Below are 17065 nucleotides of genomic sequence, written 5' to 3'. Positions count from 1 at the left end.
GGAGCTAGTGAGTCACTTAGCCTGGAGTACAGAGCTGCAAAATCAACAAGAGACCTTACAAAAAGGAGGAAGGTGAGGACTGACACCCAAGGCTGTCCTCTGACCAATGCCATGGTCTCCTCTGCTTGGATCCGTCTGCTCAGAGTCCCTCTCGACCTCACCACCAGATCAACCTAAACACCGTTCTTTGTTGTAAGCCTCATTTTGGAGTGATAGCTGCTGGGGTTCAGCCATGACAGGTTTGTACATTCTAGGGTAGGGGTGTGTGGATTAGAAGTGTTGGGTAGGACTAACAGAGATACAAAAGAATGAGACATAGGATAGGACCAGGAGGGCAACTCTGTGAATCCTGAATACTGAATCCACCTGCATTTATTTTTCATATGCTTTTATACCCCAAAACAAAAGTGGGGGAAGAAGGCAAAAGACTGATTTAACAGCACACAAAGTTACTTGCTTTAGTACTTGAGACACCAAGTCATTATTTCCTGAGTAAAGCATTTGATGTTTTGGGCAGGATATGCAGTGAATACACCCTAGACCAAGTATCCTGTAGGTTGCTACTTCCTATGTCAAACCTCCTATTTTAAGATGAAGGATCAGGAATACGACGGTGAATTCTCTAACTTCTGGTCAGGATGGAGTGGATCCACTTCCATGGGCCATCTTAACGTCCAAAACAGGAAGTAACCACACCCTAGGTCAGGATATCTTGCTTGTAGCCACACCTGTTTTCAACAACTTTGAAAGAGTAAACATAAGCTCAAACTCTCTGGCCTTTAGTCAAGGCAGAACAGGCTCACATCTGTGGGCCTCCACAGTTCTTCCAACTGATGTTTGGAATCTGACCTGGGAAATCATAGGGCTGCATTCTTTGATCCTACCCCAAGAATTGTGTCTTTCTCCAGACTCTGGGCTTCTTCAGAGTAGGATTTGAATTTTGCCTGTATCCCTGGTAGGCAGAGGAAATCCTGGAGTCTCTCACCTTTGTGCCATGAAAGATCTCACCAGAGAAGTTTCTTTGTATCATGGATAGCCATTCATATAGTGACTCATGGCTGGTCAAAGTGTAGAGAATAAATGGGCACCCATATCATAGCCACACCTGCAAGAATCAAGGATCCTTTTGGAAGCGGATGTCATAAGAGCCAGAAGTCTGGGAGGATAGGACAAACAATGCCTTCTGGATATGACAGAACTTCTGAACTCATGAACACACAGCAAAGACCACTGCCTGTACGAGACCTGTTCAAGATCAAGGCAGTCAACATTCCAGCACTGGGGATGGGATCTTGAAGCCCCAGCTGAGGAGCTATTGACAGCTGTGGGTGGAGGGAGAGTCAGTTTTCTTTAGGGGATCTGGGCCCTGGAAGGCCTTCTGCCCCTGTAGGCCTTGCATCTATTTTTAAAAAAGGAGGGAGGCCAGCACTCGGGAGGCAGAGGCAGGCGGATCTCTGTGAGTTCGAGGCCAGCCTGGTCTACAAGAGCTAGTTCCAGGACAGGCTCTAAAAAAGCTGCAGAGAAACCCTGTCTCGAAAAACCAAAAAAAAAAAAAAAAAAAAGAAAAAAGAAAAAAAATAAAAAAGGAGGGAGAGGTGGGGAGCTGATTTGCAAGGAAAAAAGTAGAAGAGTAGCAGCTGAATCTGATCAAAATACAATTTATGCATGTATGAAATTCCCAACAAATTAACAAAAAATAGTATGTATTCATTTTTTTTTTTTGGTTTTTTTGAGACAGGGTTTTCCTGTAGTTTCTAGAGCCTGTCCTGGAACTAGCTCTTGTAGACCAGGCTGGCCTCGAACTCAGAGATCCGCCTGCCTCTGCCTCCCGAGTGCTGGGATTAAAGGCGTGCGCCACCGCCGCCCGGCTTATGTATTCATTTTTTTAAAATGAGCGGTGCCAGCTGTCAGAGCAGCTCAGCAGAGGACCTTGGGAGAAGGTCTGTGACAGTCCTGGCCTGTCCTCCATTGCCCTGGCACCTGAACTCCTGTTATTGATTTTATTAGATATTCTTTATTCACGGAAGAGCAGGGGCAATTATAAATGTGGGGCTCAGACTCACCTCTGCTCTCCTCAGAATCTTGCTCACCCCCAAATCTCACCACCCCTGGTCCCCCACTGTGTCAGAAGGACCAAGTCCTAAGATCTGGCGGCATCCATGCTGTGTGCACCTGAATTGATTCCACTCTGTAGCATGCTGACCAGCACCTCTCATTTTGGCCATCTTCCCAGGAGGGGAGGAAGCAGACGAGCCAGTAAAGGATTGGCTGACACAGCTGAGCCCAGCCTCCCATCACCTCCTCCAGGGCAGAAGCCAGGAATATAACTAGCTCTAGAGGAGGGTGAAAACGTCTGTGAAACAGGCTGTTCCTGAGAGGAGGCGCCAGGCCAAGGGACGTAGAGTTGTAGGGTTCTGTACTGGGTTAGAGAGAGCTCTGAGCCTGACTATTTATCTCTAGTTAGCCAGCTGTCTGAAACCCAAAAGCCACAGTGACTCTGTCCACTTCCAGGTAATAACCCTGGGCAGCCTTACTATGATTCAGATATTTGGGAACTCTTGTCTCTCCTCTTCTTACTGCCTCTCTCCTCCCCATGGACCGCTCCTCCTACCGACAGCCCTCACTCTCCCTACCTCTGTCCACTATCCCTGAGGGCCCCCTACCTCTTCCGAGCCTCTGAATCTCTCTGTCCATCTGCCCCACAGGATGCCACAGTTGGACCTGTCCTGGCTGGGACTGAGCCTGGAGGCATCCTCACCATGGCTGCTTGTGATGCTCATCGGAGCTTCCTGGCTCTTGGCCCGTGTCCTGGCTCAGATCTATACCTACTCTGGCACTTATCGTCATCTTCGTGGTTTCTCTCAGCCCCGAAAACGGAATTGGTTCTTGGGTCACCTGGGCATGGTGAGTGTGGCAGCAGATTGTGGCTCTCCTATTTAGGAGTGAATGCATTAGGAATGGGGCTCACGGAGGCAGTAGCCCCGAGTCCCCCAGTATCCTTCCCTAGCTTTTCACTTATTCCATCTTCCACCCTGAATCAGCTCTAGATTAATTTCTGCTGTCTTTGTTACACTGGTGTGCACTGAGGGGTTTCCAGGGTGGGTCACACCGAGTGAGGACCCCTGTGTTCCCCCATTGTCTGCTGGTGAACTTGAGATCTCCTGAGAAGCCCTGTCCAAGGTCAGTGACATTTTTTCTGTCAGTCCATCTCTGGTTTTCAGTGTTTTTCTGGGAATGGTCTTTGGTATCACTCACCCACCACACATAGAATAAGAGAGCTATGGGCTGTCTTCCTGCCTCCTGTTCCTGAAGCCCCCCTCCCCGCTTTTTTAAAGCTTGCAGTTCTCCCCTAAGATGAATCCATGAGTCATGCTGCCCTAGCAGGACAAGAGTCACCCACTTGCCCTTTCACACACCTTTCTTTGAGACCCACCCCTTAGACTTTGACCAAGTCTAGCCTCTCCTTTGGATGACTTGGTCTCGGCTGCTTCATCTGCAAATAGCAAAGCTCATAACATCCATCCATCCATACAAAATACTGTGCATGGGAATTCTTCAGGTCCATTATGATCTTATAGGACCATAGTCACACACACATATGCAGTATGTCAGTGATAAGAACATCATTACGCAGCACCTGATTTTATTCATATAGTTATGTAAGTATATGTATTTAATTGGATATATAGACAAATACATAATAGATATATAAGCTCTATGCAACACATTATGTATATCATTAAATAATGTATCGTATATATCCACATGAGGGTGAGGGCAGAGAGAGGATACATTGTGGTATGGTCACTGGCTTATATAATTATGGATTCTGAGCATGCTACAATGTGCCATCGGCAAAGTGGAGGACTGGGAAGTCAGGCTGTACTTAATTCAATCTGATACCAAAGGTTTGACATCCTTTGTACGGGGGATTCTTAGGAGAGGAGCGATCCTGTAGGATGGGTTAGAGTGCAAAAGTCAAGGACCTGGACTGTTAAGTCTGTGGGCAGAAGAAGATGGGTACCCCAGTCTGGAGATGGGAGTGGATTTTTCCTTTCCCTATCAGAAGAATCAAGACCACTTGAGGGGTGGTCACATATTAGATATCCTGCATATCAGATATTTACATTACAAATCATAACAGCAGCAAAATTACAGTTATGACATAGCAATAAAAATAATTTCATGATTGGAGGACACCACAACATGAAGAACTGTATGAAAGGATTGCAGCGTGAGGAAGGTTGAGAGCCACTGCTCTATACGGATCTTCAATGGAAAGGACGGTGCTGCCCACCGTGTGGAAGGTGGGTCATCCTGACTGGGACTATTGATGCAAACACCAATGCCTTCTGGAAACGCCATCATGGAGATACCCGGAAGTCATGTGGTTTCAGCTTTCTGAGCATCTCATAAGCATAATTCACTTGGCCCCTGACAAACCATCCCAGGAGGTGACTGCTCCTATCTTGCTTATAGGTCACACCCACCGAGCAGGGTCTAAAGGAGGTGACTAAGCTGGTGGCCACCTATCCCCAGGGCTACATGACATGGATGGGTCCTATCCTCCCTATCATCATTCTGTGCCACCCTGACATCATTCGATCTGTCCTCAGTGCCTCAGGTACTTGGGGAAATCTGGTAGTGGTGTGGCTGTGGGAAATGGAAGGCTTCTAATCTCCACATTCATGCTTCTGTGAGATTCCTGAAGCAGCCCAGTCCTTCTTTCTCTTGGATTTCTCTACTTTCCACTGAAGTTGTCAGGAGGAAGCCCAAGCAAGGCTCAGCACAAAGGATGAGAGTGCTGGGTAAAATTCTCAGGGCTCACTCTGGCCCCCTGCCTCGGTAATTCTTTTATTGGAAAGCCTAGAGAATGCAGGATCCCTTTCTTCTCAGCTCCATTCAGAGCTAAGAGGAAGGTATCCTGGGCACCCATGGCATGGTGTGCACCACTAGGGGTGTATGCTCCTGGTGAATGGAGTCCTGGCAGGTGGTTATCCACATCTTCCATCAAACCTCAAGGGGCTCCTGTTTTCTGATCCAGGTGAACATTGAACCAGCTTGTTTGACCACTGCTAAGGTCTCTGTGCTGCCTCCAGCGGGTACACATTCCTAGGGTGCAGGCAGAGGAACTCTGGTGATTCCCTTGCCACTGCCTCACAGGGATTTCAGTATGAAGCTTAACTGATGTGCCCATCTCCTGATTATACATGGTGTAGCAGCTCTTTTTGTTGCTGTTGTTATCACAACTTAAATGAGCAAAGATTGGTTTTGATTGTGGTTCAGAATCCATCATGATAAAAGAGAAATAGACATATTATCATGGGTAGATAGAGGGAGGAAAGTGGAGAGGAGGGAACTCAATTCAATATGTTCTCAAGGGTTTACTTCAGTGACCTTTTTCCAGCTAATCTCCACTTCCTAAAACTTCTAGAATCTTCCAAAATAGAGGCAACATCTGAGGATTAAATCTTTCAAAGCACAATCTGGTTGAGGTGTTTCATACTGTCCCAGGTATCAACCAAGGGTAATCATGACTATGGCTCTATCTGGGGCTCACATAGAGATTTGGACACTTGTAGAACCTCTGTTTCTTGCCTGAGCAGTTGGTTGAAATTATCTTTCTCTCTTTCTTCAGCAAAGGATACCAAATATCAAGTATTTGGGAGGTTATTTGGCATTTATTACCTAGAGTCCCACTGGCATAGAAATATGACTGAGATTTCTTGTTTGAGGCAGGTCTGATGTCTGATTGCACCACACCAATGCCATATCTGTGAAAATATTGTGACTATTTTAAACTCTTGTCTGGGACCTGCCTATGGGGCACACTGAGATGTATCAGACCATTTCTGCCCATTTAGCAGCAGATAGGATCATTTAGGGCAGGTCATGCATGTGTCGGCCATATTAGCCCATGTTACCCCATATATGTGATGTCACAGCACTTGGTGATGGACAGCTGTGTTAGGTCTGTAGACTGTTGTGCTACACTTAACGGGCAGACATGGTAGACTATGTTGAAGCCAAGTGAAGGGATCCTGAGGTGAGTTGAGGCCGTCTCATCTTGTATCCTGTTTCCTCCTTCTCTTCTCTGCTTCCTATGTCCATTTCTCTAACTCTGACCTGCTGGGTTTGGGGCAAACATGGACATACCTCACTGAGGTACCCACATGCTCTGCAAGTTCATGTCTTAGCCTCTCCATGGCCCCTAATCATTCTTATTTATGTCAGTTTTGGTTGCCCCAAAGGAAGTACTCTTCTACACCTTCCTGAAACCCTGGCTGGGTAAGTAGCTGCAGATGAAGGGCCTAGGGACATCCTTGGAGGTGGGTGGGGGACATGCCACCATTGCTCATTGCCATGCTGCCCTCCCAGGGGATGGGCTCTTAGTAAGTGCTGGTGACAAGTGGAGCCGCCACCATCGTATGCTGACCCCTGCCTTCCATTTCAACATCCTGAAGCCCTATGTGAAGATTTTCAATGACAGCACCAACATCATGCATGTGAGTCCCCAGAACCCAGCCTCTCTGGAAGAAGGGACTTGGCCTCAGATAGATCTGTACTCTACAAGGTAACACTGCGGCCATGTTTTATTTTATTTGTCTCTCCATGATGTGTCCAAGATGATACTATAGAGCCATATCTTCCCACATGGTGAGTGCTTATAGAGTTAGTTTCTATTTTTATCAGATGGTTGCCCTGAAAACTAAATGCAATTTTTTGAGAACTATATAGAAACTGCCAATAAGGAGCAAGGCACTGCCACATGCACCAGTTTACAAACAATGAGGTCTGATATTGCTAATAGAGATGTAGGTCAGGAGATTGGTTCTTCTGGACAGGGTTTAGGTCATTTGTGGCATATAATAAGCTGTGGCTCAGCTTGTCTGATACCAGCATAATCCTCAGATTTTGGGACTTGACCAGCTTCAAGAGAACTTAGTGTGGCCTCAGCAGGACAGACTGGACTCCGGTCTCGAAGGTTCTCTCTCTCCAGAAGCATCCCGGGCTTGCTTCTATGGCAGACATTTCCACAGAGGAGAAGCTTGGGCTACACTGAAGTTATAGCTCCTTTTCTTCTCCTAGATTATAGTAAAGTCATAAATCTAACACAAAAGCAAAGGGTGATAGAATTGGCTCAACTTTGTAATGGACATTGCTGAAAACTCACGTCACACTGGGTTGAGGAACAAAATAAGCACAGGGGCGAATGTCAGATGAAGGGCAAACAGGTTTTCTTTTCTACTTGCTTGCTGGTTGCTCCTCTTGTTGACCACAAGATTCCTTGTTTAAATACAAAAGATAGCCAGTTACTCACTGTGCATCTTCCTAGCTTCTGTTCTTTCTTGAAAGCACCTAAATCCCGAGTAGGGGCATCACAGGTGGGCTTCAACAGATGCAACCCATAACCTACAATGCATAACTTAGCTTTAGGGAATCTGCTTTTATGCTAAGTTGAAGCAATCCTGATATTTGCCCATGGAGAATATCACTGGATCTCTCAAGGGTTTCCACAAGTATATATGAAATAGTCCACGTTAAGAACATTGGAATGAGCCCGGGAGAGATGGACACATTGCCTTTAATCCAGCCACGTGGAGCCAGAGACAGGCAGAGCTCTGTGAATTTGAGGCCAGCATGCTCTAAGCAGTGAGTTCCAGGACAGCCAGGGCTACACAGAGAAACCCTGTCTTGAAAAGTCAAAAAGGAAAAAGAATATTGGGATGGTTTATGTTTGGAATACTTAGTAAGGATACTTAGAAAACAATGGAAGTCTGCCATACTTGACATAGAGATAGCTTTGAACCCGACTTATTATACTCAAGATAAGGAATAATAGCATTTATTGCAGTCATAGCACTTCTGGAGCTGATGGTCATGATCTAATTCCATAATTTATGCCACAAATTAAATTTTTATGAAACCTGTAAGATAGAGGCTACCTTTTCCTCATTAGGGTGAACCTGAAGTTTGGAAGGATAAAGGAACTTGTCCCACCTATGGCCCAGATAGTAAGTGATCTAGAAATAGTGGCACAAGGGCTCCATCGTGGGTTTATCAGACACAGGGACAGTCAGATCACCTTCTTGAAATTGAGCTGACTGAGGGTGAACAGAGCATGCACATCAGAGATGAGGCTTAAACTCAACACACCTCCTGATCCTCAGCCATTAGGTCTTCCTCTCCAACATAACAGTCCTCAACTCAGCCTGGTTATCCCTGGGGTCAAGTGTCTGGAGCAGGAGACCTGGGAGGCTGATTTGGGGTGTCCACTCCTATGTGGCTGTGGTTGGGCAGAGTCTCCCGGATTATGACGCTGTTTCTTTTCTGTAAAGGCCAAGTGGCAGCGCCTGGCCTCAGGTGGCAGTGCCCGTCTGGACATGTTTGAGAACATCAGCCTGATGACCTTGGACAGTCTGCAGAAATGTGTCTTCAGCTTTGATAGCAACTGCCAAGAGTGAGTTCCCCCCATTGGCCTGAGAACATGGACCTAAGGGAGGAGGTGTGAGAGTGATCGCTAGCAGTAGGAAAGAAGGGACTCCCTGGATGATATGATTTAGAACAAGATCCAGGGATGCAGATGAGTAGTAGATCATGTAAATCTGGCATGGAGGAGGTACCTTAGACATGAGATTGGTAGGTTGACACCACTTACTGGATTAGATACTTTCCTCATTGCTGCAACAAAATAACTGATAGAAGCAATTTAAGGAAGAGTTTATTTCAGGTCACTTTGAGGGAAACTCCATCATGGCAAGGAAGGCAGGGCAACAGTCTAGCTACACTGTGTCTGCAGTCAGGAAGCAAAGACTAATGAATGCTTATGCTCAACTAGTTTTCTCCTTTTTTGTGATCTGAAACCTGCTCCCCATTGTATATATGAAAACGAGCAGAGAGAAGCCATTCCATATCCCGAATGCTATGCTGTCTTGAAATTTTCTTCAACTCTAAGGTCTAACACCTTTTGTCACCCCACACAAGTTCTTAGGACATGGGTAGAAAGAAGCCAAATTTGTTGCCAGAAAAGTAGCAAGGATGGACTCTGTTCTAGCTCCACAGAGTCTTCTCCCTGCATGAAAACCCCACATGATCTAGGTCTCCATTGTCTGTATTTTTTTTTTCACATTCTGGTCTACCAAACTCCCATCAGAATTTTCCTTTAAGTTCCCCTTACAGAATTTAAGGGCTTTTCTGGCTCAGCATTTCAAATTCTTCTACATTCCTTCTACAGAAAAGTGTCAAAGGCCTAAGAATCACATGTTCAGGGTTATTACAGTTATGACCCCATTTCTGGTACCAATTTGCAACATTACTTGTGTTTCTTGTTATACAACAAAATTAAGAAGGAAGGATTTGTTTTGGTTGAAGTTGAGGGGAAGTCCACCACTGTAGGGAACTTACTGGTGTAGGAATGTGGGGGGGTGATAGTCACATTGCATCCACAGTCTGGACGCAGAGAGCAGTGAATGGTTACACTAACCTAGCATTTCTCCTTTGTTCTTCTGAAAGCCCAGCTGTGACACAATTGCTGCCCTTATTAAGATGAGTATCCCCACCTCATTAAGCCATCTAGAGAATTCAGGGTGTGCTCTAGAAATTTTGTCTACAAGGTAATTCTAGATCTTTTCAAGTCGACAACAGTATACACCAACATAGGGACTAAACTATAAGGATACAAAAGCCAGACAAAGGTGGGAACTTTCTCCTATACTTTCTACCAAGGGTATTTGTATTTGTAGTCACTTCTGTTCTGGTGACATTTCTGAGAGGATTGACTTAATCAGAAGATGGATTTATTTTTGACTCATAGTTTCATAGATTTTTGTTGATGGTTCTTTTTTTCATTTTGTTTTTTTGAGACAAGGGTTTCTCGTGTAACAATCCTGGAACTTGCTTTGTAGACCAGGCTGACCTTGAACTCACAGAGACCTGCCTCTGCCTCCCAAGTGCTGGGATTAAAGGTGTGTGCCACCACCACCTGGCCTTGTTGATGGTTCTCTGTTGTTTTGGTGGAGCATGTGTTAGAAAAAGTGTTTGTTCATGGCAGTTGGGAAGCAGGGGAGAGCGAGAGTGAGCAAGAGAGAGAGAGAGAGAGAGACGAGAGGAGAGAGAGTAAAAGAGAGAGAGAGAGAGTAAAAGATCAGGTCCTAACATCCTCTCCAAGGCTAATTTATAATGGCCTAGCCAGCTTCTATTAAGTCCTATTTCTTGATGGTTCTGCCATTTTTCTAACAGCTACAAAGATGGACATTTGGGAAACCCAGCCCCAAAAGACAGTAAGTGGACATGATCATATCAAGAGTTTTTGTAGACACTGACTGTCTTGTAGAAAACAAGGTAAGGTGAAATTGTCACTGAAAGCAGGAGCCTGTAGGAGAGACTGGAAGAAATAAGGTCTTAACTAGTGGAAAGTACTGGGAAGCAGGTAGGTCAGAACTAGATCATGGTCAGAGAGAAATGAGAGGCATGATGTCTGCTGCTGCACCCCAGATGCCTTGAGACACAGAGGCTCATGAGGTGGGATATGCAGAGATAAGAGACTTTATAATCAAATCTTATGACTAATGGCAGGCATGTATTTGTGTGGCCACCTGTTTCTGACGACTGAACATCTTGTTGGCAAGTAATTCTCATTGTAGTTGAAAGATCATCCTTGGGCTTCAGTTGGGTTGAGTTGTGTTTCTTCTCCTCATGCTCTACTCATACAGAAAGTCCAGTGAGTATATTTCTGCCATCTTGGAACTCAGTGCTTTAGTGTCCAAACGGGTACCAGCAGTTGCTTCTGCACGTAGACTCACTTTATCAGCTCACCCCTGACGGGATGCGCTTTCCGTAAGGCCTGCCGCCTGGTGGCACGACTTCACAGACACTGTCATCCAGGGATCGGCGGACAACGCTCTTCCCAGTCAGGACGGCGAAGATGTCCTCAAGGCCAAGGCTAAGTCCAAGACTTTGGATTTCATTGATGTGCTTCTGCTGGCCGAAGGGTGGGTTCTCAAGAGGTGGGATGGAGCTGTTTAAACTTAATTCATTGAACATGATGGTGCACATCTTTATTCCAGCACTCCAGAGGTAGTGGCAGGACAGAGTTTGAGGCCAGCCTGGTCTATATATTGAATTCCAGGCCAACCAAGTCTATATGGTGAAACCCTATCTCAAAATAATATATTAATTATTAAATCATTAAATAGCTATCTTTTTGTTTGTGGACGTTAATTTTTAGAGAGAGTCTCACTAACAGCCCTGACTGACCTCATCTCATGTCTTCCTTCCGTCACCTTGCACTTTCTGGAATCCCAGATGTGTGCCACATCACTTAAGGTCTAGTTAGCATTTTTAGAGGTCCAGTCTCACTGTGTGTTAATGAATGGATCCCCCTATCCCAACTTTCCAAGTCATGGGGCTACATGCATTTGTCACATCCCTTGGCTTTAAAGTGGTAGGATGAATGATGGAGTCAAATATAGGACAGGGATCAAAAGACATTTCAGATTTGTAGGCTTGATGTAGAGATACCTAGGGCCATGGAAGCATGTGAGGAAAAGAAGGGCAAGCTAGAAAGAAATATTATAGAGATAAAATCAGTGTCCGGTCAGCACGTGCCTGCCAGATCTGAAGCTGAAGGACATACGACTTCACTCTATTTGTAACAATGTGCAGTTGAGAAATCATGTCCATGTCTGTGTGTATGGCTAGAACTGTGCACTGCATGGCCAGGGCAGCCCGTCTGCTATCCTCCATAATGCCAGCAGCCAGATTAGGATTGTGAGAATGGCTTCCTATGCGCAGCTTCTCCCTTCTCAGGTGATGCCATGATTTTACATCAGGCGTGTCCAGAAGATTTTACACCGCAGGAGAAAAACCCGTACATTACGAATCTTGCAAGTTTCACAGCAGAGTTGGCACATCTCTGCCTTCTTTGTTTCAGGGGGTATGAACAGATGCAAAAGGAGGGAGGTGAAAGGGGAGAAGGACATGGAAGAAGAAAAGGAGAGGGGAGTGTAGGGAAGAATTAATGTTGGGAGGGTAAGAGAATAAGAGACAAGCAGACATGAGGGGACATCTTAAATTAATTTTTGAGTGTGCAAACTAACTCATTTAATTACGACATTTTCATGAACACATAATTTTGCACTTTGAGGGAGGACTTTATTCTGTAATGTAAGCAAGTTTTCTCCAATCACAGGTAAATTCTATGGGTATGTAATCCTAAGAACCTCCAGAGGAGTTAAGATAAATTTTCTGCATGTAACACCCAAGAATGAAACAAGCGAGTACAGTAGGAACTGGATGCAGGATAAAGCAGCCAGGGGAGGAAAACATATGAAAAATATTTGAAAATGAAAAGAAAAAGAGGAGACGTCTAGTTACTGGTCCTATGTAAGGAGACATCCACACATTGTCATGTTGCCACTATTTATCCTGTCAGTTCAGCCCTTTCTGTCCCAAAGTGGGTAACATTGCCCTTGCTGACAAGGTAGACTCTATTCTATCAAACAATTACAGAAGGATGGACAGAGAGAGTTCTACTCCACTCCTAGGAGAAGATGTAGTGTCTTGAGGGTAATGTTTAGTTTATTCTCCAGTTTCAAAGGAACGCTGCCGTGCAATCGTCCTATATGCAAGGTTACATAGAGAAATTGTGATCTAGCCAGTAGTCACCAATTTCAAAAACAAACAGGAAAGAGCACAGTGAAGAACTATCCCTGGGGTGTGAGGAACTGTGATGATGATCAGGAGAGGTACAGAGGTGCAGTGGGCTTGCTATGTGGAACTTAAAGAGCTGTCTTGGGTTAGACAGAGATTCAGAACTGCTGTGATCTGGAGTCTTGCATTGTCTCCAGGATGAAGATGGAAAGCAGCTGTCAGATGAGGACATCAGAGCAGAGGCTGACACCTTCATGTTTGAGGGTGAGGGTCCCAGTGTGGGACTATAGAGGGAGCAGTAGTCTCCATTTGGGGAACATATTGAATGGACCCTAAAATCCCACAATCATCGGTTTTCCCTTTTTCTTATCCTTCCTGGGCTCCTCCCTACCTGGCTGCTGCCTACTTTGTGGTGTTGAAGTGACTCTGAGACCCAAGCCCACCAATCTGCCCCTCAGGTCATGATACCACAGCCAGTGGGCTCTCCTGGATCCTGTACAACCTGGCGAGGCACCCGGAATACCAGGAGCGCTGCCGGCAGGAGGTGCAGGAGCTGCTGAGGAATCGCGAGTCTACAGAGATTGAGTGGTGAGCATATTAATGTATTAATGCGTCTTTCTTTTGGCTCCTCATGAGGCAGAGGGGCTCTTTTGCTGATTCTTCCATTATTTAATGTTGAGAACAGTGCCTACCTCATTAAAAAGAAGATGTTTTGTGCTTTGAGACAGAAAGATTTGAACTTCCAAGAGAATTACTGACAATATAGTAGTGTGTAAGGGCAGATGATGTCACTTCGCAGAAAATCAATGTATGTAAACTCTCCCTCCTCTTTCCCCCTGTCTCATAGAAGATGTCTTCATGGCCTTGGCCTCTCTGTCTGTTTGCTCTTCTGTTCCCTATTTCCTGCAAGAATAGGAATTCATAAGGGACACATGGGGGGCAAAAGTCATTGTCAGTGTGCTGTGAAATCTGTCGCATCATTCACGCTTCCACTCAGCAAATCCCCCCAATAATGCCTTCTCACAACACCTTCATGAGCACCTATCCTATGCTAAGGACGCAGCTGAAGGAAATGCTGTCAGGAGCTCCAAGCCTGACTGGAGGACAGTCCTGCATCGGGGCACTCCCGGGACACACTGGCAGCGGTGAGATTTGGAGTAAGAGAAGCGAGGCTGGATGAAAGGATCTGCTTCGATCTCGAACCCTTAATGGGGAGGAGGAGCGATCCAGCTGGGACTCGGGTGCAGGGCTGTAGATCCATGTGAGGAGAAGCAGAGGTGGTGGGAAAGGATAGAGACAACAGGAGTGGTGCTGTGTGACTTTTCTGGGGAAGAGGTGGGCAAATATCAATTTGTCCTCCTGGACAACAGACCAAAGAAACGATTCTATGAAAGGCCAATTTAGGGAAACAGTGTATTCGAATGTCTCACATCAGTTTGAATGAGGGGTTATTTACAGCTGTATCACTGAAAACCCCACCCTAATGTGGATGAGGATTCAAAAAAGCTGCATCCCCCGGAGCTCTCTGTCCAGCAGTTATTACTTTTTACTTAACCTTGAGGATCGTTTAGGTCCCAGGAATTTCCTAAGACTTGTGAGTTGTTCACACCTTGAGCCTTAGAAGTTTTGTGTACAACTTGAGTCTTTTGGAGCTCCCCCTGGGATGGAATGTCTTAGTTGGGACAAATTTGTTACACAATGAGGGGGAGAGGAATTGGAAAGAGAAGGGGAATAGAAAAAAAAGGAGAAATAGGGAAGATAGGGTTGTGAGGAAAGCATAGGGAGAGTGTAAGAGAAAGAAGGAAGTGAGGTGGGGATAGGGAGGAGGGGAAACGGGGAAAAAAGAAGTCGGAGAATGAAAGAAGGGAGGAAGGAGAAAGGGAAGAAATGAAAAGAGAGGACAGAGAGCTTGCCTTGTGAAGGAGCAGGGTGGGAGCAGAGATAAAAAAGAAGACAGTGTGGATTCAAGGCTGTGAGCGGGGAGGGAGAGACTCAAACGGAGGCAGCAGAGCAGAGAGAGAAAGGAGATAAAGGGCAAGCACAGCCAGGCAGTGGTGGCGCCGCCTTCAGTCCCAGCACTCTGGAGGCAGAGACAGCTGGGTCTGTGACTTTGAGGCCAGCTGGGCTACAGATCAACTTCCAGGACAGCCAGGGCTGTCTCAAAAAAGAAAAAAAAAAGGCAAACATGATATCTGTGTTGTCTCTTTTTAAAAGGCATTTTTTGAGTTCCTTTTTTACGGTAGACATTTGTACATGTTTACTTCAGAAAAAGTTTCCAAAGATACCTGGTTAAATTCGATCCACTACTTTTCTAAGTCTCTTCTTTTCAGGGGGATAGTTTAAGACTGTGGGGAAAGGTTACGTGGGCAACACAGGACCTGATGGTCTCTGTTTCACTCCTGGTAACTGTGTGTTGGCTTTCTCAGGGACGACCTGGCCCAGCTGCCCTTCCTGACCATGTGCATCAAGGAGAGTCTGCGGCTGCATCCTCCCGTTACAGCCATCTCCCGCCGCTGCACCCAGGACATTGGTCTCCCAGATGGCCGGGTCATCCCTAAAGGTGCCCACGGGACAGGGAAGGAGGGACCTGGGCACACAGTAAAGTTTATTCAGCAGCTGGCTAACCCCATGGTCCCACTTCACCACAGGTGTCGTCTGCATGATCAGTATTTTCGGGACCCACCACAATCCAACTGTGTGGCCTGACCCTGAGGTGCTGCAACCGCCCTTCCCCATTCTTTTTCTCCACAATGATCCCAGGGGAAGGAGCAGGTTTTAGCTGGGGAAATCAGAACTTGCCTTCCCTACCACACTCAGGACTCTGTTTCTGGCTGTGCCTGGAGATGCCATTCATTGTCTCTTTCAGGTCTATGACCCCTTCCGCTTTGATCCAGAGAACATCAAAGACAGGTCACCTCTGGCTTTTATTCCCTTCTCCGCTGGGCCCAGGTGAGGCCAGAGGGCTTGAGGTGATGGGGCAAATGTTTAGAAAAGATGGAGAAGATGGAAATTTGGGACAGTCAGGATCTAGGTCTCCTCCCTGCATCGTCGCAGGTTAAGCAAAGATGTGCACAGTCAAGGTTGGGAAGGTCCAAGAACCACAACCCTGTGCTCGCGCGCCACCTAGCTGATAGTTTCATTTGGTCCCTGAGTCTGACTGAGGTTCACGGGATACAGAATGTAGATGTAGACGAGGAATTCCGAATATGTCAGTTCCCCTTGGGTGCCCCTCCAGCTGGCTGACCAGGTACCTAGGTCAGGTTTCAGTGACAGGTGGGTCCTGAATGAGATCCAGGATACAAAGTTCCCACCCCGCCCTCCCGCAGGAACTGCATAGGACAGACTTTCGCCATGAACGAGATGAAGGTGGCGCTGGCGCTCACACTGCTGCGCTTCCGCGTCCTGCCCGACGACAAGGAGCCGCGCAGGCTGCCGGAGCTGATCCTGCGCGCGGAGGGTGGGCTGTGGTTGCGGGTGGAGCCATTGAGCTCACAGTGACCACTAAGCTCGGGTGGATCATCCCACCCATCCACCTACCTCTGTAGATCCCAGAATAAAAAGAGCAGTCGCCTGTGCTGGAGGCTCGCCGAATACCAGCAGGAGGCTCTGGAGGACAACGAGGAACCAACAGTTGGGGTCTGGGGAAGGGATGGGGCTGAGAAGTCCTTGGGCCAAGACCACTGTCTTCCTCTGACTGTTCACAGGCCCTGCATTGTCCTCCAACCTAGCAGGACTTATGTCTTGAACAATAGACAGCTAAAGGGAAGTGTCTGGGCAGGATGGAGGCCAGTCTCAAGCGCAGAAAACCTTTGAAACTGAGGTACATTTCCATCGCCTTGACCTCCATTCTACTCCCAAAACTTCTCTTGTTCTGGGATTCTGCAGTGTGTGAAAACTACATTTCTCGGTTTATTAAACCTAACAAGTCAAGCATTTGTTGCCGGGTTTTTTCTTTTCTTTTCCTTTTTTTCTCTTTTCTTTTCTTTTTTCTTTTCTGTGTCTGTCTGTGGTGTGTGTAGTGTGTGTGTGTGTGTGTGTGTGTGTGTGTGTATGTGTGTGTGTGTGTGTGTGTTTACCATAAGATGAAGGCAGGCTGATTCATAGGTCTTCTGAATGCTCATGTCCTTAATTGTAGTGTAGGCATTGCATTTGGGGGAGGTTTGTCCTCTTACTACACTGTCTTGTCGTACCACAGATTAATACTTCAGTACTGCAGCTCTCCTGAGGTACTTGTTATTGTCTTTCTTTTGATCTTCTACTCATATTTCCCTTACTTTTCACGGCAGCTGGAAAGGACAGAAAGCACAAGACATTTCTAAGATATAGATGTTTCATCAGAGTGTATGATATATTATTTTCCTTAGAACACCTTTAATAACTCAAAGGAGAGTAGGCAGATCCTCACTTGGGATCC

At 46.2% G+C, this 17065-nt stretch overlaps 1 protein-coding gene and 1 long non-coding RNA gene across 3 annotated transcripts in view; one reads left to right on the top strand and one right to left on the bottom strand.

Annotated features, from left to right (window-relative positions):
- The window catches only part of LOC119806646, a 34626-nt gene extending 32426 nt beyond the window's left edge, over positions 1-2200 (bottom strand). For both annotated transcript variants that reach the window (XR_005284248.1, XR_005284249.1), the window contains exon 1: positions 2064-2200. This is a non-coding gene — a long non-coding RNA (uncharacterized LOC119806646). The remainder of the gene's footprint in view (positions 1-2063) is intronic.
- Positions 2201-2321: 121 nt separating this feature from the next.
- LOC119806401 (cytochrome P450 4F4-like) lies at positions 2322-16581 on the top strand. Its single transcript, XM_038318140.2, is given in 16 exon segments — positions 2322-2511; positions 2706-2904; positions 4480-4624; positions 6235-6288; positions 6379-6506; positions 8340-8461; positions 10713-10770; positions 10772-10831; positions 10833-10856; positions 10858-10985; positions 12845-12915; positions 13110-13239; positions 15078-15211; positions 15300-15364; positions 15518-15600; positions 15978-16581. Coding segments are annotated over 15 exon segments (1572 nt in total). The 5' UTR covers positions 2322-2511; position 2706; the 3' UTR covers positions 16150-16581.
- Positions 16582-17065: the final 484 nt, after the last annotated feature.

Source organism: Arvicola amphibius, chromosome 2, assembly GCF_903992535.2.
Source record: "Arvicola amphibius chromosome 2, mArvAmp1.2, whole genome shotgun sequence".
NCBI classification, from domain to species: domain Eukaryota; kingdom Metazoa; phylum Chordata; class Mammalia; order Rodentia; family Cricetidae; genus Arvicola; species Arvicola amphibius.
The sequence above is the reverse complement of the archived record's forward strand: the minus strand, read 5'-3'. Positions and strand labels throughout refer to the sequence as shown.